We start from the raw sequence: 25,941 nt of genomic DNA, 5'->3' as shown, positions 1-25,941 counted from the left end.
TCCGCAACTCCTTGGGCGACTACAACTCCCAGAAGGCACTGCGCGGCCGAAGGCCCTTACCTCATTCTTCCTTTGTACTGTAACTATACAATACTCGGAGGTGGGGTTTTTTGGGGGGGGCTGTTCTCGCGATATTTGGGTTTTCTTCCTTCCCCACCCCCACCATCGCTCGGCCTAGGCGGATTCTGCCCATCCCTCTACCTGGCCATGGCCGACCCCAAGTACGCGGACCTGCCCGGCATTGTGAGTGTGGGAGGAAGGGAGCGGCGTGGGGGGGGGCGAGAAAGGTTCCGGGCCAGGGCAGAGGGGGGGGGCGGAGAAGAAGGAGGAGGCGGCGGGTGGGGCCGCCTCGCTTCGCTTTGTTTCGTGGGGTGGTTGGGGCGGCGGCGGCGGCAGCACCCTGGGGTGGGGGTGGGGTCTGCACTGCCAGGGGCGGGAGGAGCCTGGATCCTGAATGGGAGCCGAAATGGGGCTAGGGCTTGATTCTGTGACCCTGACGGCATCAAAACAACACGTGGTGTAATGAATAATAATAACCATTATTATATTTATATGTATATTAGTATCTTCATTCGAAGATCCCAGGGTGGTTCACAGTAGTGTTCCAGAGGATGTGCAGAGTGCCTTTCTCCTCAGCCGCGAGAGGTTGTGACAAATCTCATAGGAAGCTGCCTTAAAAACACACACACACACAAACACACACACACCCCACCCTTCATCCGAGGATCACAGGGCAGTTTACAAAATAAAAACAAACCAATACATACAGTGCTGAGTCAGGCGGTTGGTCCATCTAGTACAGTAGTGCCTACACTGACTGGCGGTGGCTGTCCAGGATTTCAGACAGGGATATGAACAGGCAAAGCAGGCGCTCTACTGATGAGCCATGGGGAAGCCTAGCCCAAGTTAGGCATCATCCCTCCAAAAGCACCCCCATTCGCTTTCCCCACTTCCATTGGGATGTGAATTTCCTTGTGGATTTTATCCACAGCCAAGTAGCTTCCTAAGGTTGGTGGTCTCCACACATCCTTTGAGGGAAACTTGGGTGCATTCACTTATGCTCCAATTTCTGTAAGCTTGTAACTGTTAGCATTTGAGCATCATTTTGCCTTGCAGTGTGACCCATGTAGGAGCACTGGCTACATTCAATAAAGGGTTAGTAGATGGTGGGCCTGTGATTAATTGCTGAACTGCTTCTTGCTGATGCCCGGACAGTTGTGTTTTTATTCAGTTAGGGATGCTGTACCCTGGGAATTTAGAACATTATTCATGATAGTTTTGTGTTTTGGCTTCTGGGGATTTCCAAGCAATTGGTTCTTTCCCAAAACATTCCTTGGAGTGTGTGGTAGAGCAGCTCAGGAAGGACAGTGGCATGACTTGAGGTCTCATGTAAAGAGCAACATATCCTATCTATACATGCCCCATCCATTTTCTTCTGCTTTATATCTGCGAGGAACCTTTTTTTAACCCGAGAGCCACATTCTTTGTGGGGAACATTTCAGGGGCTGCATGCCCAGATGCAAAAGTTGTTGGAGCAATTGGTATGATTCTTACCTTTGTACAGTAAGGTTATATTCTAGTGACACCCATCAGAGATTGATATGTGCTCACCCCTGGGGTTTAATGTGAGCTAATCAGGTTCCTTAGTAGTAAGTTCAGTAGTAGTAGAAAGGTATCCTATAATGAGAACTTTACCACAGGAAGAAGAAGAAGAGTTTGGATTTGATATCCCTCCTTTCACTCCCTTTAAGGAGTCTCAAAGCGGCTAACATTCTCCTTTCCCTTCCTTCCCCACAACAAACACTCTGTGAGGTGAGTGGGGCTGAGAGACTTCAGAGAAGTGTGACTGGCCCAAGGTCACCCAGCAGCTGCATGTGGAGGAGCGGAGACGCGAACCCGGTTCCCCAGATTACGAGGCTACCGCTCTTAACCACTACACCACTACCATTATTCCCTAGAAAGAAAGAAAGCAATAAAGTGTTTAATGTGCTTTAGGACCTTCTCAAAGTTCAGACAGGCTTGACCAGCTTCTCAGATGAGCTGAGTGTTCATCCTAGCATGTTCTCCAGCAATCCTCAAAAGATGTGTCCACAGTGAAAGGATTCCCTTAAGATAGAAGTTTTGAAATCTACGGTTTTAGGCGATAGATGTTCTTTTAAGTTAAGGGCCGGTGGGCTAGTACCAATGTTTGTGACTTTTGTGGATTTACTTGTTTACTTCTGTTCTCTGATTGTCTGGATGATGATGAGAGTTTATTCATTCCTGCTTTGAGGGCATATCATTGCCTAGAACACTTTTGGGTCTGTTCTGACCTTCTGTCTCTTTGTCTCTGGCCTTACTGAATTATCTTTTGTGTTTTCCAGGCCAGGAACGAGCCTGATGTTTATGAAACAAGTGATCTCCCAGAAGACGATCAAGCAGAGTTTGATGCGGTAAGATCATGTGACACTTATTCATGTCCTCAGTAGTGTTCTGGTTGCGTTATGTGGGTGTGCCAAGCCCTCAAACCATCTCCAAATGTTTCTTTTGACCAAAGTGACTTGTGCTACTTAATGCTGCCATGGATTTGACTGGGTGAAAGGGTGTATGGGGTGGGTACATGATAGAATTTGGTAGCTTAAATCTTTTTTTTAAAGGATCTGGATATCTAAATCATTCTTAAGGTTAAAAAAGGTGGAAAGCATTCAACAGCTCCCAAAAAAGAATGAATTTTGTGAACATTGTCCACCCCAGTGACAATAATTTCCTCCTAATCGGATTCTACAAAATATTTCTAAACTATGGATATCTAAGGAGGGCTCGTGCTGCTCCTTAATAACATTCCTTTAAACTGAGATTAGATGTTTAAATTATTAGTAGAAAAGTTGAAGATTTGAAAGCTTTTGAACTTTCCTGCTTGCCAGGAAAGAGCTGTGTTTGCCTTTGACAAAAGACATGAAATTGGATGCCTTTATCTTCAGAGTGCAAAGCCCTCCTGAAGTAATCTTGAAGGTTTTGGTCAAAAACCCTATGCTGGAGGCATTCATTGATTTTAAATAGCAACTCTTTTATGGGACCCTTGCTGAAATGAATATAGGGTATTAACAACTGTATGCTATGGTGACAGCCCTGGTCCAGGAAAATGGATTTCAGGAGATACAGAAAAATACATTAATTGCTTGTAAGAGAGTGATAGATGAATTGTGCCCCCTTTGTTCAAATATCAACATCAGTTTGGTATCTGAAATTAGAAATGGCAAACTAACCTTAAATCCTAACAGTCTAGTTCTAGACTTTTGTACCCAACAATGTTGCCAGGAGTGAGGTTTGGTTTTGCAAGTGGTATAAGCTAGGCTGTTTTCACATGTATATTGGGGGATAAATCTTTTTGCATGTTCATGGCTGGAGAATATTTCGGATTTCAGGAGCAAACACCAGATGTTTAGGAACCAGGGCTCTGTCCAGAGCTGAGAAAATAGGCACAAGTACGTCATTCCAAAGAATCAGTGATAGTCATCAACTTGGATGACTTTGAAAGAGGATCTAGACGTCCCATTGAGCTCAGTAGGATATATTCCTGAGTAGACATGTATAGAGTTGTGCTTTGAGTGTTTCTTGAACATTAGTTCTCTTGTGATGCCTACATCTCTTGGTGCTTCTTTCATTGGTAACAATTCTATTTTAACACCGATCAATCTCTGATGAAATCTAAAATCTATAATGAAAAGTGTTTCCAGCTTTTCTCACAGTTAACCAGCAATAGCATCAGACTGTTGCTGCCATGCCTATACATTATGTCTACCCCCATTTGTGTAGGCTTTAATTTCATTTACAGTATTTGCTGTTCTTCATTTTCTGAGAATGTGAGATGGCCAGGTGCTGTATTGGCTGGAGCAATAGGTGGGTGCTTCTCTTTGTTTACTTACCTGGATCAATCTTTGCTCAGTCCAGATGAGCAGTGAACAGCACCTATGTTACATTGTGGTCTTTAGTAGAATTTCTACCAAGATCTGAATCCATCATAGTTTAGCTACAGTGTTTGCATAAGGATGGGCAAAAAGTGTGTTTTATGGGTGAGGCTGTTTGTCCCTAGTTTTAAACACAATTGGATTGTTGCAACTGTAGTTGTATAGAGTGGCTTGTTTGGCTACAGATAATATGAAGCAACATGAAATTTGGTTGTTCTGAGAAAAGCCTGAGGAAAATAATCTCAGCTTTCATTTTACAAAAGGGGTGTTTTGTGCAGGGGTAGCGGGGAGCTTCTGGATTTCATAGCTAAGGAGAAGGCAATATCTGAACAGTGGCCTTTGAAAACTGGTATGTCCTTCCAGCTGTTTTGGGGGTAGTGCTGTAGCATCAGATTCACAATTCTGGGTTTTTCACCAAAGTACAAAGTGGAGTGTGTGTGTGTGTGTGTGTGTGTATTTGCTGCGAAGAAGCCGTGGGTGGTGTGCAGGTGCTTAACCTTTCACTTGCTGCCCCTTTCCTTCTTCAACAAGTAATTCTGCTCTAAGCTTTCCATAGTAAAGAAAAAGCTTCCCTCTCTCCTAAATTGGCATTGAATGATTTGTCACAACAGACTGGATTTGTCACAACTAACTAGCTGGGCTGACTGATCTTCATTATTTGGTCTGAACTTTGCAAGGGTCAGTGCGGCAGTGGCATCTCCATGCTGGTATGTTCCAGGTCTTGTCTTCCGTTCCTTTATTTGCAATAGGACAGAATAAAGATTCAAAATCTTGTGTTGGATTACCAATCTTAAGAGAGCAAAATAAACAAAAATAAACTTGAGAAAAATGGCTCATAAAAAAATAAAATTACTTGTAACAATGAAGTGTAGTGAGTTAGAGTGTTGGACTAGAGGAGGGGTAGGCAAGCTAAGGCCCAGGGGCTGGATGCGGCCCAATCACCTTCTCAGTCCGGCCCACGGATGGTCCGGGAATCAGCGTGTTTTTACATGAGTAGAATGTGCCCTTTTATTTAAAATGCATCTCTGGGTTATTTGTGGGGCCTGCCTGCTGTTTTTACATGAGTAGAATGTGTGCTTTTATTTAAAATGCACCTCTGGGTTATTTGTGGGGCATAGGAATTTGTTCATTCCCACCCGCCCCCAATATAGTCCGGCCCACCGAATGGTCTGAGGGACGGTGGACTGGCTCACAGCTGAAAAAGGATTCTGACCCCTGGACTAGAGGTAAGGAACTTGACTCAGCCAGGAAGCTTGCTGGGTGACTTTGGACCAGTTTCTCTCTTTCAGTCTGATCTATCTCAGAAAGTGAAGATGAAATAGGATACTCCCATGTGTAACTGCTCCTTAGTTCCTTGTGAGAAAGTTTTTGGCCTGGTGGGTTGAGACTTTTTCTCCCCCAGCCTGTGAACCAACTTTGACAGTTGTGCATGGTCTCCATCATCGGTCATTGTCAACCGTCATGACCTTGAGGGGTCAGGTGTGCCAACACAGGCTTATTCCATTTCTTTCTTTGGCGCTCTCCGCATTGGGGAGGTAGTCTGTGAGCGCGGAGCGTCTCAATCCCAGAGGGGTTTGCTGATAAGTGATTTGTCCCTGTCCGAGTCCGAGCTAATCGTTCAGGTGCGGAGCTCTAAGACGGACCAGCTCGGTAAGGGCGCGCTCTTACGTTTAGCGGCGGTACAAGGTCGCGGACCCTGTCCCGTAAGAGACACACGGCGTTTCCTCTATTTGAGGTGCAGCGGCCCTGGCCCACTGCTGATACACGAGGATAGGTCACCTTTGGCCAGACACCAGTTCACACGGGTACTGCGCACCGCGCTAACAGCCTGCGGTTTTCCCGCGGCAGAATTTGCAGCCCACTCCTTTCGCATCGGGGCCGCTACCACCGCAGTGCATTTTGGGCTCTCCACGGAAAGGATTAAGGATCTTGGGAGGTGGAAATCTAATGCATACAGAACGTATGTTAGAAAAAATCTATGACTTGCAGCAATAATCCTGATCTCGGTATTTCCGTCTACTTTCCTTTCAGAACCCAAGAAAGTACGCATTTGGTTGGTGGGCCACAGCATTGTTTACTGGGCCAAAAATCGTGCTTTGAGTTCCGGAATGGGGCACAATTTGAATCTGCCTTCGAATGTTGAGCTGGCTTGGATTGCGCGTAGGGGGATGCGCTGGAGTGAATTTAAACCAGCCGTGATGGCGAGAACTGCTATTGAGGGGCCGCCGGATGCATTAATAATCCAGTTAGGCGAAAATGATTTGGCATACCGAAAAGCCATCGATTTGAGATGGAGCATTTTTGATGATTTGACAGATTTTGTGGCGGCTTATCCAAGCGTTACCATCTTGTGGTCCTTGCTGATTGAGAGGAGGACATGGAGAGATTGTGTGAGCCTGGCTGGAATCAACAAAGCAAGAAAGGTCTTGGAGCGGGCCGTGGCACGTAGAGTGGCGGATCTGGGCGGGTGTGTCATTGGTCACCCAGGCATCCAGTACAACAATGAGGCCCTCTACAGATGGGATGGCGTGCATCTTTCAGATGCGGGAAATGACATTTGGTTGGGGGACATCACAGCAGGGATTAGGGGTTGGTTACGGGCCTGAAGGTATTGGCGGCGAGCCTTGCTCTTGTGGCGGTTAGGCATTGGCATGGGGCAAATTATAGGAAAAAGGAGGGGGGGAAGGGAGCGCCATCACCTTCCCCCAATGAGAAGGGGTAGTCCGGTAGAGGACTCCCAGGGGGGCGTGGCCTTGTCCGAAGCCTGGAGAGGTAGGGCCTCCGGCACGCCCCCGAGCGGTGACACCCGTGGGATCCTAGTTGGCGTACTTCAACAGGACTCCTGCGGTGTGTTCAACCCTTCCCGGTCACCATGCCGGGTAGTCGATAGAAGCCAATGCCTAAGGCCAATACCTTCAATTCCGTAATCAATAAAGTTGTGGCCTTTCACGCCCATTAACCTTAAAGCAACGTGTCTGTGTCTTCGTTTCAACTGGGGGAGGAAACTTGCCACGCAAAGCCCTTTCCGAGCATGAAGAGGAGAGGGTGTTGCGGGCAGGACACTCCCACATTCGCGGGGGCTTCCCTCGCCCCCCGCGAGAGTTGGGGAATCCCTGGGCGTGCCTGCAACCCAGCCCGCCAATCGGCGGGCGAGGGGAGGCGCGGCCTGGGCTACTTAAGGCCAGGCACGCCCAGGGACCGCCCTCTTTTCCCCTCGCCCCAGCAGCTGAGCGGTTTTCCCATCCCACCCACCCTTAGGTTTAGCTAGAATTGGCCTTGCTATGGACTTCGGTTGGTCGCCGCAAGGGGCCTGGTAGGAATTTTTCCTAATTGGCGCACTTCCTGCCAGTTGGTTTTTTCGCCTACCTCGTAGCAATCGTCACAACTTTCACGGTGTTGGCGGTTAGGCATTGGCATGGGGCAAATTATAGGAAAAAGGAGGGGGGAAGGGAGCGCCATCACTTTCCCCCAATGAGAAGGGGTAGTCCGGTAGAGGGCTCCCAGGGGGGCGTGGCCTTGTCCGAAGCCTGGAGAGGTAGGGCCTCTGGCACGCCCCCGAGCGGTGACACCCGTGGGATCCTAGTAGGGAGAGGGGCCATTGTGCTCATGTTCTGCTTGCAGGCTTCCCACAAGCACCTGTGTGTCGCCTGTGAGAACAGGATGCTGGATTAGATGGGCCAAGTATCCATATTCCTGTGAATCCTGGACTTTAATACTTTTTCTGCTGCAATGATTTTCAGCCATTTGAAGTAGTAGCTCTCAAGCTGTCTGAGGTCTGAGACCATTTCCATGAAAGCAGCACATAGACTCACTAGTATGACTTTCCTTGGATGTGCATCAGAATGGGGAAGAATAGTTATCCAGTAGCTTAATTCTTATTATATTATAATTATAGCTTCTGGGTTACTTGTCCTGACCATGTGAACTTTGGAAATCACTCCCATTGATTTCAGGGTCACTTAGTTCCATATAATAATGCTCAGAATTGCAGTCCACAGCCATCTGATTTAAAATGAGTGATGGACACCCATCTTTTGGCTTGAGTTCGAATTGAACATAATGGAAAAACAGCCCCCATGCAGCTGTGGCTGTACATGAAGGAACCAGGAAAAAGTAGCCCAAGTGTCAGAATTGGACTTAGCTTCATGTTTAAGAAACCGCTGCCCAGATTCTTGGAAGGCGCTTAAAGTGTCTGCTTAGAATTAAGGGACTGGATTGGCCTAGTCCTAGTTTTGTGCAGCCTTTTGAGTATGTGGTAGTTTCTTGCAGTGTGTGCACATGTTGTCTCTCAGACTTTAGCAATCCAGTCATGTACCTCCACTATCATGGGAAGGGGGTGGCTTCTGACACATCATTTGAAATTAACCCCCCCCAAAAGTGTTTACACTAATGTACGCAAAGCAGGCTCCTGGATATGGCAGTGGATGCACAAGAATGGCTTGCCATACTCCAGAAATCAACATATGCAGGTTATTTAAGCATGTCTCTCAGTGCAGTTGCACCCCCCAATGGTTGTGAGCATCCTTCCAAGCAGTGCATCACTATTTTGAATGTGGTTGGCCACATCTGCAGTAAAGTTGTCTTGCCATTTGGGCCCCCCCCCCCCCAGTTATTAAGAACATGTGCCATACTGGATGCAATGGAATACAGACAACTCTCCATTCGTGCGTGTTCAATATGTGTGCAACTATGTATCATGCCGAACCCAGAAGTGACCTGGAAACGTCACAAAAAGGGGTGGGGCAGTGTTGGAAGGGGGTCTTTGCAGGGTTTCTCAATGGTATTTCAAATATACACAATTTCATTTAAATGTGTGGTACCTTGGAACGTAACCCCTGCACAAATTGGGAGTTGCCTTTACTCCTAATTCTGACACCCTAACCTTTTTAGAGGAAAGGTGAATTAAGGCTGGAAAATGATACATTGCATTTTCTTTCTAGGGAAATGCTGCGGATGCAGGCTAAAAATGCAAAGCACGATAAGTTTGAGACAGAATTTTTGTTTGCCAAACTTTGTCTTCCATATGGCTTTTCAGAAGAGGGACCATAGTTCAATGGTAGCACTGCAAGATGGTCTCAGGTTCTGTTCCTGAGTAAGACTCTTCTTTTCCTGAGACCCTGGAGAGCCTTCCCCACCTGGTGCCCTCCAAATGCTTTGGACTACAACTCCCATGCTTGCTGACCGTGCTGGCTAGGACTTGTACTCGAAAGCATCTAGAGGGCATCAGAAAGGGAAAGGTTGCAGTAGGCAACACTAGACCAGATGAACTTGGGTCATTGTTTTACATTCATCAAGTGAAAAGCCTAAGGTTCTGCAGATAGTGCTGGTCTACAGCTCCCATCATCACTGGCTATTGGCCATGTTGGCTGGTGCTGATGGACAGCTCCTACCCCTGAAGTCCATCACCTGGTGGGAAAGCCACCAGTTTCCCATCTCTGATCTAGTCTATCATGCTGTTTCCAGCTATGGCCGGCCATTTGCTTCTAGGAAGCTTAAAAATGGGCCATGGAATTGTTGGCCTATGTAGCCTATGCAGTTTCTGATAACGGAGAGTCTATTTAATTATTATGCCTAACCTCCCTTGATAGACTTATCTTTGAAGAATTTAGCATACTCTTACAAGGCATCTTAAGGCCATGGCCATTACCATTTCTTGTGGTTATGAATTCCATCTGTTAAATTACACACTGTGTGGGAGCTGTTCAGCAGCAGGGAATTATAACTTCTCACGCACGCACACGTCAAGTACTTCCTCTTGTCTTTCTTGGTCCTACTGCCAACCAGTTTCAGTGGGTGACCCCAAATTCTAGTATTGTGAAAAGGGGGGGGGGAGAAAAAAATCTTTCTTCTGCATCAGTCGTACTTTTAAGAGCCTCTACCATGTCCACCCTTGCACTTTGTGGAAATGCTTCTCCATGAATGCTGATGCGTAGACAAGATGTTTCAGATGTGATGGCTGCTCATATTTGAGTCTTGGATGTGATTCTCCTCTTGCATATCCTACAAAATGTTTGGTTTGTGGCTTTCTGTAGTACCCACCTTCTCTGTCAAGGAGGGATACTAGTAAATAGATGCTGAACTCCAGCAGTCATGGTTTGTGTTTTAGCATTTTGTCCTATCTCCCTGTGAAAACCAGCCATGCAACCTGGTATTGTTTGCTCTTAAATGCTTTGCTGTGGGCTGCACAGAAGCTGGGTTTCCTTCTAAGCATGCAATACTCCTGAGAGGAATTGCATGAGGTACATAGTAACTCATAGTAACTGGCTGTTGGGAGGGGAGGGTGAGGGAGAGGGAGGAGGGTTTGAATAATACACTACTTTGGCAATGCTAGCTGAGGGGAACAGTTGAGGCACCAGTTCCCTTACGTAGTCTTGACATAAATTCCCAGCACCTGGGTGCCTAAACATTTGATACTAGTGGCTACCTATTCCAAAAATATAACATTTTGACGCTGCCCTTATGGTTGGAACATCTGATTTTCTGCATAGGATTCAGAAACTTGCTAATCTTGCACCATATCAAATTAAGATTCCATATTTAGCGTGAATAATTAACATAGCTGTTTAAGGAAACTTGCACGTTTTTTTACATAGCATCATGTGCTTTGCACTAACTGAAACCGCACTTGATTTTTAAACCCCATATTGGGCTGGAATTTATACTGCATAAAAGTTGTTTCGTCAGGGAGGGGAATGGTGGCAGGTTAAAGGTAAAGGTAATTGAGGGGTACAAAGATGTGTGTGGGAAGGCATTATTTATGTGTGTGAAGTAAACACATAAAAGCAGGGAAGCACGTACAGTGGTGCCCCGCAAGACGAACGCCTCGCAAGACGGAAAACCCACTAGACGAAAGGGTTTTCCATTTTGGAGGCGCTTCGCAAAACGCATTTCCCTATGGGCTTGCTTCGCAAAACGAAAATGTCTTGCGAGTTCCTGCAGGGTTTTTTCCCTTCCCCTACTTTTCCTAAGCCCTAAGCCGCTTATCAGGTGATCCGCTAAAAGCCGCTAAACCGCTAATAGCGCTAATCCGCTAAGCTGTCAATGGGCTTGCTTCGCAAGACGAAAAAACCGCTATACGAAGAGCCTCACGGAACGGATTAATTTCGTCTTGCGAGGCACCGCTGTACTAGCTCTGCTGCCCTGTCACTGTTCCAATTCCCCTTCATGAGTTGGGAGGGCGACCATTGGGGCAGGAATAAAACTACTAGCACATTTGCAAAGCTAAGCAAGTTCCAATATGGTTTCAGATTGGATGGGAACCATGTGTTGAGATTCCTGCATTGCAGGGGACTAGATGGCCCTTGGGGTCCCTTTTCGGGAAGGGGGGAGGAACTGGTGGACCTTCAAGAGTTGTTGGACTCCATCTTCCATCATCCCTGACTGTTGGCCATTCTGGCTGAAGCTGATGGGAGTTGAAGTCCAACAATATCTGGAGGGTCACAGATTCTCCATCTCTGCACCAGCTGAAGTTTCAGTGGCAGCCCCATATAACATAACAGTATTCAATCCATTGAGTTACCTGGGCATTAATGACACAGATGTGATTAGACTCCCAGCTCCCATCACCCCTGACTATTGGTCATGCTGGCTGGGATGGATAGGAGTTGAACTTCAAAAGCATCTGGAGAGCCACACATCTGAGCCCACTACTTACCTGGAAAACACCACATTGGCTATGCACAGGCTCAAGGCTTTGCTTGCTTCATGGTGACTGAAGCAGCGCTTGCAGATTGGGTTGCTTGCAGATTGGATTGCAATTGATGGAATCACAGTTTTTAATCCTGTGAAATGAAAAATTCCTTCCATGAAAATAAATGACAGGAACTGTTGTTCTCCTCACTTGAATCATTTCTAAATGCTCAAAAATGACAGATCTCTGAGTTGGGAGAGGTAGAAGGCTGCCATTGAGAAAGCAAAAGAGAGAAGCAGTGCTCTTTTTGCTAGTTGCTACGGATTTTAAGAGGCTGCCATTAAAGATGTCCAGATGAAAAGTTGGGAGCACAGGAGCTCCTCTGATGGGAGCTGGCATAAAGGTTTCGTCCTATAAATGATTCACTCCTTGAAAGTAGGTCAGTGCTTGGGGGAGGTGTGCAAAGTCTTTCTTCTTTGCAGGCACCACTGCTTGCTAACCTTACAGGAAAGGACAGGCTGGTAGAGCATCGTCTTCTTTCTCTGAGGGTCCTGGGGTGTGGAGAGGAGCGGGAGGTTGAGTGAAGAAGAGTTTTCAGCATGAACTCATAACACTTGGTTTTCTCAGAATTAATATGTTAGGTATTGGAAGGCTTTACTATTAATGTCACCAGTGGACATGACATTTTACAGTATAAACATAGAAGAGATTCCTAGAAGGAATGAAGTAGTGGGGAGAGAAGGACATGGACAAGATATGAATATGAAATATGAGAGAAGAGAACCACATCGGTGTCAGTCACTGGGCTTTAAAGTTAAAATTCTAATGATGTTCTTTACAATTTTTTGTAAAAAATTCCTTTCAATGAGGAAAATGGCAGCCAAGTGGCAAGAAGCAAGAATCACATGTCCACTTCTGAGGAAATTTTAAAACCTGACAGCATGAATGTCCATTTGTGTGTGTGATTGGTCATATGTCAGATTTTGGATGCGGATGTACTGTGAGGGTATAAGCTATTTGAGGCCTATTTTGGAAAGAATAGGTTATGGCAGGAGTAGGGAGGGTGGTGCCTCCCAGATGTTTTGGGACACAGCTCTCATCATCTCTTGCCAGCAGTCCAACAACGTCTGCAGGACATCATGTTGGTTGCTCCTGCATTACGGGCATTATTCTGCTTTTGCCCAAGGCAAGCTGAATTCTGTAAGTTGTCTAAATAATGCAAATCGACATATCCTATCCAGTGTGCCTCTTGCCCTTAAAGCATCGCCCACATACCTTCAGCCTATTTTTTCACAGTTATAAGGACAAAGAAACAGCCCTCAAAACAAAAACGGAGATTCTCAGGAAGTAGAATTCTGCACACAATTAAAATATTTGATGCTGTAGGATTGCAGAATACACACAGCCCTGGTTTTTGGTTGTGTGGTTCCTGGTCTATGGGAAACCCATGGGCTCGAGTAGAGCTCCATGAAACTGATAGGGTGGGTAAGTGGGTTTCCCATTCAGAATTAGGCCTGTCCTGAAGATGCTGGGAATGAGGTGGTAAAATGGGCTGTACCACTTCAGATGACAGGTGGAGAATAACAATGCTGCATTTTGATTTAGCAGCTTCCAGTTTCCAAATACATCTCTGCCCATACTGTACTGTGACAGAAAAGCTGGGACTAAATGTTGCTATAGTGAGAGTACCACAAGCACTGCAAGACATTTGTGTGTTTTTAATGTTGTTTTTGAAGGTTATGTAATCACTAAGGTTTTTGGGGCCTTTGATCCAGCTCTGTTAACCTCTGCTATTAGTTCCACAGGCTTTTTCCTTTGCAGCTGCCATAGAGGATGCCTTATGATTTTGGGAATTTGCCTGATAACTGTTTTAACTGTGTTTGTATTGAACTGTTGCACAATTGAACTTATCTGAGTTTTCCTAATGCTCTTCCCCTTCACCCCTCACACCACCTTGCCTGGACACTAGTTTGCACAAGTAAGACCATTAAAAATGCTTCTTCTTATTTTATTTCTCTGCATGCTTCTAGAATTTTTGTGTTTTGCATGTGGGTAACTGTGCACTTTTCTCTTCTTAAATACTTTAAAATCCCTGTTTATAATATGGCAGTGGGGAAATAATGATTATTAATCAAGGATTGTTTTGATATATAAATATTTGTGAATGATTCATGGTGCTGTTATCTTTTCACTGGGGCTCTTGCACAGAACAGAGGAAAGCAGTAAATTCAGGATTATAGGCTTTTTCAAGAAAAAGAAAAGGAGAGAGAAAGAGAAGTAGAGAGCCTCATTTTACTTCAGCCTGTTGATTCAGGAGAAAAGGGAAAGTATAATAGAAGTTGCATTAATATACTTATTTTTGCACTCTGAAGGGTAAAATGGTAGATTCTGGGGTAGGGCTGGGCGATATATCAATACAGTAGTACCTCGGGTTACAGACGTTAAAGGTTACAGACTCTGCTAACCCGGAAATATTACCTCAGGTTAAGAACTTTACTTCAGGATGAGAACAGAAATCGTTCTCCGGCGGCCCGATAGCAGTGGGAGGCCCCATTAGCTAAAGTGGTGCTTCAAGTTAAAAACAGTTTCAGGTTAAAAATGGACCTCCGGAACGAATTAAGTACGTAACCAGAGGTACCACTGTATATTGTCCAAAATCGGTTTGAAGTGTTTCATAATATTTGAGCTGGCAGTATATCACAAGTCACAATGTGTGTAAGGGCTAGGCGATATCTGGTTTTCAAAATTGCGGTAACTCACCAGCTAAACATTGCAATGTTGTCACCAGTTAAACATTGCAATCTCCCACAATGTCTGAAATAAGGATGGAACTATACAGAGGTGAACAGGACAATGGCCTGGCAACTGCTACTACTTAGGTGTCTAAAACGGATAAATGACAATATTATCAATCATTACACACTCAGTTTCATCAACAGGAAAGCCAAAATGCATCCCAACAGGACATTTGGTTCACTGCGGGAGGCAGTGGAAGACAGGAGTGCCTGGCGTGCTCTGGTCCATGGGGTCACGAAGAGTCGGACACGACCAAACGACTAAACAACAACAACCAAATGGTGGTATTCAGGACAATTGAAAGTCCTGTTGGGATGCATTTTGGCTTGCCTGCTGCTGAAAGTGACCATGAGGTGATTGGTAATATAATCATTTATCAGTTTTAGACCCTTAAGTAGTAGCAGTTGCAGGACATTGTCATTTTCGCCTCTGCATAGTTCTTTCTTTATTTCAGATATCATGATATATTGATATATCATGATGTTTGCTGGTGATATATCACAATATTGAAAACCAGTTATCGCCCAGCCTTATTCTGGGGAATAAAGGTAGTTTGTGTTGAAGTGGCACAAATTATAGGAGAGCCAGGCAGGTTGGTTGGCAGGGGCAGGATGTATCAGACATTGCAGGATGGAGGCATGGCTGAGAATCTGCATTGGAGTGCTGGTTCTTAGATCTGAAGTATGTCAGATGCATGCCTCTGAGCTCTTCCCACTCCTTGCCATTCAAGCAACAGCCAAGTTTCTTCCACTTCCACATCTGATATTTAGGATCAGGGTTTCCAACTTGGAAGGGATGGTTTGGCTTGAATGCCTGGTCTGTTGCATTTTAAACCCACTGGATCTCGCAAGTGTTCCTTCCCATAAAAAACTCGTTCTTGACAGATCAGTTTAGATATTCAGCAAAATTAGAGTCATGACCCTGGGTGGGTCTGAGGCATGTCACATAGGAAACACCTAAGCCTCAGGACAGTAATTTTTACGGTGGAATGCTACATGAGACTACTGAGAGGTAATCCCTGTTGAGTTTAATGGGATTTATTCACAGGTTAAGTGAGTATAGTGTTGCAGTCTGGTTGAAATCTGTATCTATGCACGGAAATCAATTTTATATCAATGGCTTTCATAAACGTTACCACAAGCATTTCAGAGACAAGTATTTCAGGTACATCCCTAAGTAAGTTGTGTGTAAATGCAGATTAACACCCCCATAAGTACAACTCTAGGCTGCTTTTGAAAATAAGACACTGATCTGTTTTCAAAACATGGCTTATCAAATGTTTTGGATCATGGTTTTAGCTTCTGAAGAGTAGGGCAAGGCATTGCCCAGAGTTTAGATCTGCCCAGCCTTCTCTTCCAATTCTTACAGTACAATGGCTCCCCTTCACTTCATTTCTCAGCTCTCCATCCTATCTGTGATAGGAACGCACGTGCCATGGACAGTGTGGTAAACCCTGGCTTTAAAATTACATGTGTTTGCCACCAGATAATATGCAGATGACATGGCAATAAGAAAAGAAGACCAAATAGACCCAATGCAGATATAATACTGGCTTCATCAAATTGTGGTTTGCAGGAGCCAGCCATAGGAATTCACCCTCCTCCCCTCTCCAGTGTGGATTCTTCCATACTTGTTGTCAGACTTAATCACGATTTATAATTGCATCTCCAATGATGTCCTGCTAACTAGAGTTCCCATCTTACCTGGAGATTGAAACCAAGGTTTGTTTTGGGTTTGCAAGCTGTGGTTAATACTGGTGCTGATAGAACATGGAAGTTTAGCAGTTAAACTGAGGTTCAAGGTGACTAGGGAAGAGAGGGGGGAAATTGTGCTTGAGAGGAGGTGGGGGACAGTGCAGGCTTTCATGAGGCTGGCTTGCCAATTGCAAACTATGCATGGTTGGCAGGGAACCATCATTACCCTTGTTACATCTGCACCAGATCATAAGTTTCAGTTCTTTAAGACTTCGTCAATCTGTTTCTAACATTTTAAGTTTTAAAGATGTCAGCTGTTTATATATTATTACATTTTTACCCCACCTTTCCTCTAAGGGTCTGAAAGTGGCATACATGATTCCCCTCCTTTCCATATTATCCTTGGCACAACCCTATGAGGTAGGTTAGGCTGAGAGACAGTGACTAGCCCAAGGTCACCTGGGAGTTCCATGAGCAGGAGCTGTGTGATGGACTCGCTCATTTCAGCCGTGTTAGGTTCACCCCTCGCCCCTGCATACGCATCCCTGCCAACTCCTCTTATTTGTGTAGCACAGATACATTGCACAGACCTAGGCTAATATCAGAATGAATAATGAGCAAGGAAGTAGAAGAGAAGTGAAGTAGAAAAATAACTGTGTTTTCATTCTGAGAACTGAGCAGCTTCCAAGCCTGTTGAAAGTGTAAGAGCCTGCCCTGAGTATGCAAGATCAAATTTGGAGGGGAGGGAGACCCAAACCTGATTGAAACATTGATTTTCCTGGCAGTCTTTCCCAACCAGCTTGATCTGCAAGCTGCCTTTATGGTGCTCTTGTGTCATTCTGTCAAGTCAGGGCTGGAAAAATCCTAAACACCTGATTTACAAGGGTATCTGACAAATTTTACTTTTTAAATTTTTTTTGATTATGCATTTTTATAATTTAAATATACACATATACATATATCTGACAATTACAAGGGTATGTGCTATATATTCCAGCCCTATGCAGGGCTGATTCCTAAATCTTTAATACTGGTTCCTTGAAATTTTGAAATCCATTTTCTTAATCTTGCTTTTCTATAAGATCACTGCATGTGAAATGCATTGTGGGAGATTTGTGTGCCCGGAGGTGAAAGGGCGCAAGGGAGCGGAATGTAGAAGGGAAGTTCTGAAGATGAAAGACGCAGCCCACCCTTTCTTAGAACACTTAACATTTTATTCCTATTTTCCCCAGGGTCCCCCCCTGCCCCCCCCCCGCTCCAACTTTGGGGATGATTTCAGCAGAAGCAAAAAACTGAGACTGTCAGATGACTTAATCATCCCATTATTACTTTTGTTAGGACTTAAAAAGAAAACTAGGCACGATTCTGCCAAAGTTAAGCATTCCTTCCCCCCACCAACCATATTGATTTCAATATGGAAAGTTTAGCACAGGCTTAAAACTGCTGTCATTGAAATCCATGTCTGTGTCAGCTAAATGTCAGGCTGAGAAAAATGGCTCCTTTCAAGCCTACCTCACAGCCCAGGAGGCAGATACCAGCCTCTTCTTTGTTCCCTCTGCCACAGACAACTCCTTGCTTGGTCACGTGGCCTCTGTTTAGCTGCCTTTCTGCTTGCCTTGGGTGGGGAAGCCCTGTGCAGACTCCGACTGTAGTGGCACTGAATGCTTTGCTGATGGCTGCCCTATATTGGAAGGGCAGAGCTGAGGCAATGTAGGCCATAATACCTGTGCAGATGCCTCCTAGGTAGAACAAGGATGCTGTGATCTTGTTATGTGTTTGGGTTGATGATGCCAATAGGTTTTCTACTAAGGAAAAAGACTCTTGGAGCCCAGTGAAGGGCCTGCTTCATTATCCCTGGATAGAGAGAGGATCATATCCACAGCATACAGTTTATGCACATGGCTTCCTACCAAAGAATCCTGGGAACCATGGTTAAAGGGTGCTGGGAACTGTAGTTTGGTTAGGGGTAAGCTACAGTTTCCAGGATTCTGTGTGGGAGGGAAGCCATGAATGGTCAAAGTTAGATGCCCATTAAAATTTGTGGGACCTGTGTGCTTAAGAGTGTGGGTGTCCCACTGATTTCCGTAGGACTTAAATAGACTTGTATGGGAGAATCCTCAACACCTTTAGCATACCAAATAGCACTCTTTTTTGCTGGCTCCTCCTCCAAGGAATATACAGGTGAGAGGAAGAACTTGCACTGGGCCCCTTCCAACTTAGCTTCTCTAATGTGAGGGCACTTTTGTGCCTGCCAACAGCAAGTGCTTGAGGCAGAAGTGGCAACTTTCTGTGGGGTGCTGTGTTACCTCAACAAGAAAGGGGGGGCGGAGAGGCAACCAGCAGTTGGGGCAACCGTCTAATGGGGAAGAGCACAATAATGCTTAGCTGATATACTGCAGCCATGCATACATATGCGAGAAGCTCACATTGCTGTAAAACGTGCTTTGCTCTCGCCACCCCCTACACATTTCATCTGCATGCTCCCGAGGAGGATCTTTTCCAGTCCCCTGGGTATTCTGGGACAAGCAATGCTCTTTGAAGTTTTTCACATTTGCCATCTGGAGAGAATGCAGCATGAGGGCTCTCTCTGGTTCCTAAAAAACAAGCTGTCTTTCTTTGCCACCTGCGAGTCATTTCCATCCCACCCTGTCAGTCAGGTACCTGGTGAGACTGACATTAATAAAGGCAAATTGAATCCTTGGCTGGCAGTGGGTGCCATCAGGCTTTGGGGCAGAAGTAATGGGCTGCAGGAGGGGCTGGCAGATACAGCAGGGCCAGGTCACCACTTCTGAAGTAATACAAATCACCCCCTAAATAGTTCTCCCCCCACCTGCCGTCAACCAGTACCATTAAGTGCAAAGTCTAAAATTACATAGCTGTGTTACTGGTTGTAGAGATTTAGGAAAATGATGCTGGCTTCTGTGGCCAGCTTGCTAAAGTAGAGAGAGAGAAAAACCAGTTTGAAGGACCTGCTTGTTTCCCCTCACTGCCTGTCTGGCACTGAGGCACAAGGATACTTTTGACATGTTCTCAATCCCAGCCTTCAGTGATCAGCTGGGATTTGAACCAGAATTGGAGTATGTTGAGCACTTTGCCAGCAAGGCAAACCAAGAAGCCTCACTTAGGTTAACCAAAGGCTTGTTTTGCTCTGGGAGCAAGTTAACACACTGTGTGTGAGAGAGAGAGAGAGACAGAGACACAGAGAGAGAGACAGAGAGAGACAGACAGATGGACACACACACACACACACACACAGAGAGAGAGAGAGAGAGAGAGAGAGAGCGAGAGAGAGCAAACTCTCCAGAGGTTAAGCACTTGCAATCATCATTCTATCAGGTGGAAGGCCTCTGCAGCTCTACCAGAATGTAGTGTATTTGTATTTCTGAAGAATTGCATCCTAGGATATCCTATTACCCCACACTTTTGCTTGTCCCGTGCCTAGAAAGCATGGGTCTGAGCAGTTTTCCACTTGCCCCACCTGGATCTGAGTGGTTTTGCCTTTGTGCTGCTGTTTTCCCATGCAAAACCTGCTCTTTAGCTCAGAACAAATGAGCAATCTGCAGAAAACCTGATTTCTTGGTTGTTCCAATTCAGTGCTAAACCAAGGGTTTCCCCAGGGGAAAGCAGCAGGGCAAATGGAAAAGGCAACATGGGCACATCTTGCAGCTCTAGACCTGTTCAGTGTGAATTAAGCAGTATCACTTCTTCACCAGTTCTTTTCAACTCAAGCAAGCAGATAAGAGTGGGAATTACAGCCAGACGTCCCTGAAGTTTCTACCTCCCCTCCAGAGCCTTAGATACTTCCCTGCTTAAAAACTGGCATCTCATTTCCCCAAACTAGAGGGATGAAAGGAGACAGTTCTTCTCTTGGATCTTTTCCTCCCACCTTCTGCTTTCCATAATTGCCTTCAGATGCCTCTCTTTCAAAGTCTTGGGCCTTTGTGCTTGATCTGTTGGGGCGCCATCTAAAACTGCAGCAAAAACAACATTTCCCTGTTAATTATTGAAGGCCACCCACCCTCTTGGAAGGAGAGGCATTTAGGAAGGAAGGCTCTTCTTCAACTCTTACAGCAGGGTAAGGAGGAGGAGACAGCACTTGCTTGGATGCTCTCTGCCAGCACTAACATGCCACTTTCACTGCTCCATCTCATTCCCCCCCATGTGCTTTGAGCATAGCGGCTTCACCTTAACATCTCGCTGCCGTATTTCTTAACTCAGTAACCGCATAGCAGTCTTGCATGGTATATGGGAATGCATAACTTCATTACTTCCCTTCTCAAGAAACCCCCTTTGCTGCGACCTTCCCAAAAGTACCACCAAAGGTACTGGAAGCAATAAAACACTGGAGTGGGGATCAGGCTTGGCAGAGATGGGTTTTCTTGTGCTGCAAATATGTTTGAACTTTTGGTGTGTAGTGCATGTGACAACCTTCTAATACAATTTTTGTCTTTTCTTCCCCTCCTCTCCCCCATCTCTCTCCCCCTCTCCTTCTTAACTCCCCCCCTTCCTTTTTCCATCTCTGGTGGAAACACAAGGAGCTGGTAAGGAGCTACGCCTTCCGTCTGCTTTGGTGTTTGTGCTGATAAACTTCTAGTTGCTAACCTTTTGTCTTTGCTAAATCTTGCCACTCTGGAGGGCTTGAAAAAAGTGGTTTTCTGTGTGTTGCAGTAAGCTGCTTCTCATGGCCTTTGCAAAGACATTTTGTGGCTTGTGACACAAAATCCAAGTGGCTTCCTGCTCACCCAAGTAAAATGAACATCTTCTAATAAAGTAAATTATTGGCTGATTTGCCACTTTTTGTGGCTTCTTAAATCTGCCACTGCACTCTCCCTAATGGTTGGGCTGGCTCTGGTAGAATTCTGATAACAGTTCCTCCTAGCTGCTGGTAATGTGCAGGATGTCATCTTGTATAAGCTGATGACAAATGACTAAAATGCAGAAATGCCCTTTAGATCTTATCAGTCTTTCAGAGCAAAGTTCACTTTCAGCAAAAGAGAATAAAAGCCCTGTGGGATCAGACTGAAGGTCCATCTAGTTCAGCGTCTCACAGTGGCCAACAAGATGCCTCTGGAAAGCCCATAAGCAGACTAAGAGTGTAATAACCCCTTGTCCCAGTGTTGACCCCCTGCAATTGCTATTTGACAGTCATACTGCTTTTGAACATGGAGACTCCACTTAGCTAATATTTTCATGATTTCCCCCCCCCCTCCCAGAACCTTGTAATTCCATCTAGGTCATTGGCAGTCACCAACATCTCATGGCAGTCATTTCCTGCACGTTTCCCAGCTTACTTTTTGCCTTTGAGATGGGTGGCCAAAACCATGTGCGTTGTTCCAAATATCAGATGAATAATCAAGATTGTTAGCTAGTCTGATCTGGGGTGACATCACGTTCTAATCCCCATCCCAACAATACAGAGATGAATCAGACTGATCAGTCCACAACAAAATTTCCATCTGTCATATAAAACCAAAGGAAACATTTGGGGGACATAAATGCCTTCCCTCCAGCAGGGCCAACTTTGGTTATGTCTCAGGAGGGTTCTGTGTCCTCTTAGGTTTAACCCTGGGTTGGAAGCAGTCCTCAGAATGGGTAGGACTAGAACCAGTGGGCGGAAATGACAGCCGATTTCAGCTAAATATCAAGACAGAGGTTCTCAAACAGTGATGTGCAAACCACTGGTGGTCCATGGGCTCCATGCAGGTAGTCAACAAATAAAAAAGGGGGAACAATTGAGAACAGCTGTACTTGGCTCTGTACCTGATCAATTATGTACGCATGCACACACGCACATACACAAAACACAGATATCTAGGCTATTTCGACCAGGGCATATGATCTCAAACAGGCTGGCAAGACTAGCCTAGGGTCTGTGATGGTCATAAAGCAGCACTGGAGGGCGGGATGTTATTAAAGCATGAGTTACATTTGTGCTTTAATTTGTAGGACAAAAGAAAAAGTTTATTAAGTGATCCACTGAGACACCTGGCAGTTTCCAAGTGGTCCATGAGGGGTCAGGGGAAGAGTTTGAGAGAGACTGCCTCAGGATAAATTTCCATAACTATAGAAGCTGTTTGGCTGGAAGTATCTAAACAGATGTTTGAGTAGCTTCTGCCAGGGATGCTATAGTTGAGCAGAGTTGGACTAGGGTGTCCTTGCAACTCTACAATTGTATGGAATTGTATTTTGCCATACAAACTTTGGTGCAGGTGTCACGTTCTGGTTGGCTCCATTGAGGCATTGGGACACGCATACTGTATTTTTCGCTCTATAAGATGCACTTTTTCCCTCCTAAAAAGTAAGGGTGAATGTTTGTTCGTCTTAGGGAGCAAATGCAGGCTGTGCAGCTATCGCTGAAGCCTCTTTAGCGCAGTGGGAGCGCTCTTCACTCAAGAGGCTTTGCGTTGCTTTCTTGTTTCCTGTTTTCCTCCTCTAAAAACTAGGTGCGTCTTATGGTCGGGTGTGTCTTACAGAGCGAAAAATACGGTAATAGGGCCTTTCATGCAGAATTCAGTGACTGCTATTGAAACAGAACTTATACTTGCCTTAAAAAGAAATATGCTGTAGTGATCGGGTAGGCAGCATTTGCTAAAATTCAGAGAAGGCTTTCCCAACACTTTATCCACACGTCACATTTGAAGGTGTTTGGGGGCACCCTTAAGAACATCATGGGTGAAGTGAGATTCTCTCCTCTGGGACCAAAGGAGCAGTAGCTCTGTGTGCCATTCTCTAAGAACAGCATCCTGATCTTTTAAAACAAAAACAGCACATGTGCCAGTAGCATGAAATTACTATATAGTTGCTAAGAGGACTCAGTGCGTACATTTAAATATCAACATGCAGCTGATTCCTCCAGACTGATGTGTTAATTTTAAAGCCATTATGGCTGCTTAGCTCAGATACGGCCTGTGACCTCTAGGTGGAATCCATGCCAAGGCATTTTGGGATTTGCTTGTAATTGCCGCTTGACACGTTACTGTAGTGCATCAAAGCTTGTACAGTCCAGTACCCCTAAGATGGACTGGGTTTTCTAAATAGTGCTTTAAGTCCTTTATCAGGGGTGAGGAGATTTTTCAAATATTAACAACTGCTGTTAAAATCCAGCAGTTTGCAGGGCCTGCTGTGAAATGCTGCTGCTACCTGCAGTTGAAATAATTGCCTACCTCCTCTTATAAAACCATGGCTAAGTGTGAGTTGCCTTGAGGCTTAGTTTTATGTTCTAAAAAGAGGAACTGGTGAAAGAGAAGACCTGTTGAAAACAAGGGGAGGAGCTGTGATACCATGGAGCAGTGCCTTTCAAGCTTTCTCCCATGAGGACACTCTTGCCGTAATGGCTTTTCTTCCAAGGAACACATACATTTCTGCCCCCAAGCTCCTGAGCATTGCATTCAGGAGCACATAGCTTAGATTCTGGGCAATAACCTAGGGCTAGTGGTTCCCAAACTATTTTTCCTGACGAAACGCTTGAAAATTGCTGAGAGTGACTTTCCTCCCAATTGTTGTAATGGCCATGTGCTGTACTAGAGAGCACCATGTCAGCTACACCTGCTCTAGCATTTATGTAGCAAATCACTGGTGTGCATAGCTCATTCGCAGCCCATAACTTAACTGGTGACCTTTTACCATATTTTTCCGTGTAAAATTCAAGGTCTCTTGCTAAAAAAAAAAAGTAACAAATTGGGGGTCATCTTGTACACGGAACATGGGCACCTGGGGGATTTCTTTAAATATTTAAGCATATGTCCGGGATTTTGGCTTGAGGGGACTGAGGCGGTCCCTCCTGCTGCCATCCCCCCTTTCTCCTCCCCCTCTGGACTGCATGCTGGCGACTGGCTCGCCTCCTGAAGCCCCTGCTGGCTTGACCACCGGATCAAGAGCAGCAGCCACCGCTGAGAGCTGCCTCTCCTTGCCCTTCTTTCCTTTTCCCCCTCTTCCTCTCTCAAACTCCCACCCTGCCCCCAGCCCGCTCACCACCTTCCTCAGCTCAGTTTGCTCGACGGCATGGCACAGAGTGGGCGCTGCCTTCCCCTGGCTCTTCCTTGGTATCCTGTTTAGGAGCCTCCTTCCCCTCGCTTCCCCGCAGCAGCTGCCACCAAGGGGGACATTGCTGTGCCCCAACCACTGCCTTTGCTCCTGCACCACGGTGTACTGCATGCACCTCATGCTGAAAATTATGAGGGCGATTGCCCCCCAAAAGATCAACAACTTGCTGGCGCCGGTCATCCAGATTTTCACTTCTGTTTTAGGGATTGATTGTTTTTTAAATTTTGGGTTCAAATAAATAGGGGTCGTCTTATACATGGGGGTGTCTTATACACGGAAAAATACAGTAGATACTACTACTGTTACTAAATTGTCTTCCAGATTTTCATTACCCACTTCCTTTAATGTTTCTGTACATTGATTTCTAATGGTTAGTAGATGTCCGGCTCGCTGCTACCAATAAGTTGCCATATTTTTCCATGTATAAGGCAGATGTTTTTCACTTTAAAAAATTGGGGATCATCTCATACATGGATGTTTAAGAAAAACACTACTTACCAGTAGTGCAGGAAGCCTAGGGATATTTCAAGATATTATTTCGGGAGAAAACACACACACACACACACACACACACACACACACACACATCTTATCTAAAGCCTGCAAGGGAGGATGAGGAGGGTCACTTTTGCAGTGGGAGTTTTACAAACAACCACCAAAAGGGCAAAAGCACAGCATAGCTTGGAAAAGGCATTCCAGACAATGCACCAAACACCCACCCAACCGAAAGGGGGCTGAGCAGGCCCTGCAGCTGCTCCCTCCTCCTCCAAGGCCCAGGAACGGCACCCGCCACGTACATGCCTGGGAGGTTGCAAGTGGAGCAGCTGACCAGAGCCAAGAGGTTCTGGAGAGGCAGCCAGCAGCTCCTCATCTCTCATCTGGTGCTTCCTTGGCGGTGGCAGCAGAGCAGGACAGCTGCCGGGCATCATGAGCTTGACATGTTGCCATTGCCACTGCTGCTGCTCCCAGTTCCTCCAGCCTCCCTTCCTAACTTGCACACACACTTGCACACAGAAACACACACTTTGGCTTTCACCTGTGGGCTCCTACCACCCAGCACACTCCACTCCCAGTTTCCATTCAAAGGGAATGCACCCACTCAGTACAAAAAACCCTGGACGTTTTGCCAAATTAAAGAAATCCGCCCCAGGTGCTGTGAAGAAGCTGCCGGAACTGCCATTCATTTCACTTACCACTTCGGCCAACCAATGCGGACCGTTGCGGCAAGCCAGGTTAGGCAGAACAAGAGCACTCCCGGGCATTCTAAATGAAAAAAAAGTTGTTCTGTTTGATGTTTAAAGATACGGGACTAAATATACCGGTGCTTTGAATATTTGATAAAATATCAAAGTTATTCTGTTTGATGTTCAAAATATTTATTTCTTAATTTTGGGTTCAACAAAATAGGGGTCGTCTTATACATGGAAAAATATGGTATTTTGAGTGTTCGCATTGTATTGTTCGATGGTCCATGAAATGATTTGTAGGTAGTCTGTAGATGGGTGACAGTTCATTGTTGTGGATTAGCAATATTCCAGTATTTGTTTGCCTTTGCACATTATCACGGCAAGGGGACAAGGTCACCTCTAACATCAATATCCAACATTTGCCATTAATTATTTAATAGTTTATGAATTTTCCACTGAGTTGCCATTTTCAAACAGCTTTCTGTAAGATTTAAAGATAAAGTAAAAGTAATTTCCTGTGATGAGAAATTTCCAAACTCCCACTTGTCAATACCGATGATAGTATATTCATTTCCACAGAGCAAGGTGGGGTGATGTGTGAGTCCCAAAGGGCCTGATAAGGTCCTCAGGCTGTATCTGCACCT

At 45.4% G+C, this 25,941-nt stretch overlaps 1 protein-coding gene across 2 annotated transcripts in view; it reads left to right on the top strand.

Annotated features, from left to right (window-relative positions):
• The first annotated feature begins 60 nt into the window (after positions 1 to 60).
• Positions 61 to 25,941, top strand: part of DCTN2 (dynactin subunit 2) — a 42,846-nt gene continuing 16,965 nt past the window's right edge. The window contains exons 1-2 of one of the 2 annotated variants that reach the window (XM_083729466.1): positions 61 to 243; positions 2,364 to 2,432. In XM_083729466.1, the coding sequence (XP_083585592.1) occupies positions 208 to 243; positions 2,364 to 2,432 (105 nt within the window). In that variant the 5' untranslated portion in view covers positions 61 to 207. Of the gene's footprint in view, positions 244 to 2,363; positions 2,433 to 4,630; positions 4,655 to 25,941 lie in introns of those variants that run through there. The other variant, XM_083729467.1, reaches the window with a different exon arrangement.

Source organism: Podarcis gaigeae (assembly GCF_964106915.1).
Source record: "Podarcis gaigeae genome assembly, chromosome: 2".
In the NCBI taxonomy this organism is placed as follows: Eukaryota; Metazoa; Chordata; class Lepidosauria; order Squamata; family Lacertidae; genus Podarcis; species Podarcis gaigeae.
The sequence above is the reverse complement of the archived record's forward strand: the minus strand, read 5'-3'. Positions and strand labels throughout refer to the sequence as shown.